This window comes from Sitophilus oryzae, unplaced genomic scaffold, assembly GCF_002938485.1.
Source record: "Sitophilus oryzae breed Bouriz unplaced genomic scaffold, Soryzae_2.0 scaffold_552_pilon_pilon, whole genome shotgun sequence".
NCBI lineage: Eukaryota > Metazoa > Arthropoda > Insecta > Coleoptera > Curculionidae > Sitophilus > Sitophilus oryzae.
Genome location: NW_022147143.1, coordinates 319,271 through 322,509, shown reverse-complemented (window position 1 = coordinate 322,509; position 3,239 = coordinate 319,271). Strand labels below are relative to the sequence as shown.

At 28.3% G+C, this 3,239-nt stretch overlaps 1 protein-coding gene across 2 annotated transcripts; it reads right to left on the bottom strand.

Moving 5' to 3' along the window:
- Window positions 1-370: 370 nt before the first annotated feature.
- LOC115887147 (arfaptin-2) lies at window positions 371-2,892 on the bottom strand. 2 transcript variants are annotated; one of them, XM_030906491.1, is made up of 4 exons: window positions 2,643-2,892; window positions 2,284-2,581; window positions 1,730-2,217; window positions 371-1,666 (listed from the first exon to the last, which is right to left on the bottom strand). In XM_030906491.1, the coding sequence occupies exons 2-4, from the start codon at window positions 2,576-2,578 to the stop codon at window positions 1,514-1,516; spliced, it is 936 nt and encodes a 311-aa protein (XP_030762351.1). In that variant the 5' UTR covers window positions 2,579-2,581; window positions 2,643-2,892; the 3' UTR covers window positions 371-1,513. The 2 variants fall into 2 exon arrangements, with proteins under 2 accessions (XP_030762351.1, XP_030762352.1); XM_030906492.1 differs by having other exon boundaries at window positions 2,284-2,589; window positions 2,643-2,877.
- Window positions 2,893-3,239: the final 347 nt, after the last annotated feature.

Below are 3,239 nucleotides of genomic sequence, written 5' to 3'. Positions count from 1 at the left end.
CTCTGTTAAGATGTCTACTCTCCATAATGTCGTTTAATACTAAACAGAGTTATTTGAATGAATTCTGACCAATTATCATAAAAACATAGCCAGTACAGGTTAAATTCGAACAATTGATGCTAGTGCTTTTTATACATTTGACAAAAAATGCACAAACACTTCTGCAAATATCCCAAATTTAGAAATAACTAGTGTGACTACTTCGTTTCAATCGAAGTAGAAAGAATCGGCCTACAAATATGTGGTTGTTTATTCAAAACATTTATTTTTAATTTTAATAAAATTATATCCCTAGATTTTTCCGGTGAGTGTATATTTTATCTATTCAGAATTATAAGCCCTTAAAAATATCTACTGAATAAAATCAACATAAATTTTTAAAACATTACGCTTTATTTCCTGGATTTTATAAAATAATTTAATTTTTGTATTAAATAGCATTACAGAAAAGAACTAAACAATAAAAGAAATACTGGAACATGTAACACATATAAAACAAGTTTTGCATAAAAAAATAACAAAAATAAAAAATTAATATACAAATTAACAAAAATTAGTCTTTGAATTAAAATTAATATAAATTAAAAAAATATATAAAACAATGAAAGCTAACTACAATAAAGATTTTAAAAACGTATTAATTGTTTTTTGATGTGTTAATAAATTAATATACAAATTCAGTACGTATCAGAAAAATCTGTTAAAATCATTATACTTAACTCAAAATGATTAGAAAATAAGTACATATATAAAAATAAATTATATAAATTAACACACATACGAGTAATATACCTTTAAATATTACAATTATAAGAAAATTTTTCAGTTTCCAAAAAAAGACATAGTTTTTATACAGATTATTTATTAAAGTGGCCAGTGTTTCCTTATTATTTTTAAATGACATTAATACCTTTTGCTGCTTATATGTAATGTTACATACATTAAAGAAACTAATTTAAAAATTTCTTATTTAGTTGCTAGTTAAAATGCTTGCACCACAAACACACGAAAAGGCATATTTTATGTTACTTATATTAATAACTCAAGTTCTCTGGACTGGAATATGACATTAAAAAATAGGAACGTGATAGTTGCTGAATAAATATTTTAACAGAATTATTCATTCCAAATAAATGCGTTGACTGAAAAGTGTTTTTTTTTAGAATTAATATAAGAACTTTAGTTTGCCCTGTGTAAAAGAAAGCATAAAACATTTACAAATACAAATACAGTAAAATTAAAAAGCACATTCATCTTTTATTTAGTAATATGAGAATTGGTGCAGTCACCTTAAACTCCTAAGAGTACATACGGCTTGAAATGTGTTATATTCCCTGAAAATACTTACAAATACTATGTAAATTTACAAAAGCATTTCTAGAAATTAAATCTCACTGTATCTTTGAGGCTAACGATACTCAGTATCAACTACTAGGTGGCATTTCAATGTCTTTGTTGTGATATTATAATTTCAAATGTATCTTTTACAGGTCACATAATATGTGCTTCAAGACTATTGTTCCAACCACGAAGGAAAAGTGGAATTCGGTGCTTTTACTTTGATATTGAACTGTTTTAAAGTAGCCTCCAGAGCTTGTTGATTACCAGAAAAGTATGCCGATATGGCATTATGAAACAGCAGTAGTTGTTTGTGCATAACTTTAACCTGAAACATTAACATACCGTTAATAAAATCACGTATAATAACATTCCCCAAAAGAAAACTTACTCTATTTTCATCCAGAAACTTCATTTTAATTGCAACTTCAGTACGGAGCTTCGTAAAATTTTGTCTGTGGAGTTCATAGCCTTGCTGAGCCTCTTCTAATCCAATTGTTCCTTCAGGTTTTGTTGATAGAGATTCCAGATCTGTACGGTAAGCGTCGTATTCAATTCTCGCGGCCTCATATTGTCTAATACTCTGTAACGTATCCTCAATCGTTTTGTGACATAGAGTATTTACAGATGCAATAAAAAAATGTAAAGCTCCCAACAGAGTTTCGCCGTTTTTGGTCAGGTTTCTTTGCGTTTCAGAATTGTACAGAAATTCCTCTTGTAACTCTGGAGATTTTTGTGCTAAGTCAGAAAATGCTTCTCCAAGAGCGTGCTGAGTTTGTACCATATAATAAAAATGGCTTGTTAATGCTCTAGCTAGTCTAAGAATATTTATATACTTTTTTTGAGTTTCCCTTAGCTGATCTATTTGTGTTTCTAATTCTGAAAAGGGGTTGAATTGAAAACATAAGTAGGCTGTAACAGGCTGTAATGTTAAGAAAATCTCACCTGCATCATGAGTTCTAGAAGTTTTTCCTAACTTTTCAAACATTAATTGTTTTGTGCACTTATAAGTTGATATAGACCAATTTTTAAAATTTTCAATTCGAGAATTAGTCTTGAGAATAGTTGAGTCTTCAGTTTGACTTGGTGTGGAAGGAGTCAAGATTGCTGGGGAGCTGATGCTATTTGATAAAGCATTTGTGACACTGCTTTTGGTTTCAAGGGCTGATGTATCTTTTAACATATCATGTATACTAGTTTTTTCTGCAGTCAGGGAAATTGAATTTTTCATGTGTGACATTTCCTAAAAGCCTTTTATAAATGTAGAGATACGTAGAGATATTATTTTTCTCAAAATTACTTACGTTAAGTTGTTAGAAGAAAATAAAACAAAACTCTGAGAAAGGATATTTTTCTCCTAATATTAATACCTAAGTATATCACTTTCGGGATCTCTAACAATCACATTATTTTAACGAGACTAGTTTAAGTTAAATTACCTAAATATTTAATTTTTAATTCATTATTTTATTATAATTAAAGGAACTACCCTAAGCGGCTGTATAAATTAGATTTTTTGACACTTTTATCAGTGGTACCAATTTTGAGGAAAACAAATAGGGTAACAAATGATATTTGTCAACTTCATTCATTACAAAATTATATATGATCAAAAATTAGCAATCAAAAATAGAACATTTTAAACTATTTATTGCCAAAAAATTTCAGTGGCTTCCTAAGAAAATAACACAGATTTTAAAAAAATGTAAAATACTACTTTATTTCGTATCTATTATTTTATTTTTATTATTATTTGAAAAAAGTAGCATCGATATTTTCCACTAAAAATCTATCATGCCCATCTCTACATCAGAAAAATCGATACTCATTCAAGCTGGATTTAGATAGGGCGATTGGGCATAGATTGGGTGTTGTGATTGGGCGTTTGTTTATGGTTTGTT

What these genes read in the sequence shown, in the direction of transcription:
- LOC115887147 (XM_030906491.1), bottom strand. Translation starts at nt 2,578, where the DNA reads ATGTCACACATGAAAAATTCAATTTCCCTGACTGCAGAAAAAACTAGT. An exon ending in TTCTAGAACTCATGATGCAG is followed by an intron (nt 2,218 to 2,283) that starts GTGAGATTTTCT and finishes ACCCCTTTTCAG; the next exon opens with AATTAGAAACACAAATAGAT. An exon ending in AGTTTCTGGATGAAAATAGA is followed by an intron (nt 1,667 to 1,729) that starts GTAAGTTTTCTT and finishes TTAATGTTTCAG; the next exon opens with GTTAAAGTTATGCACAAACA.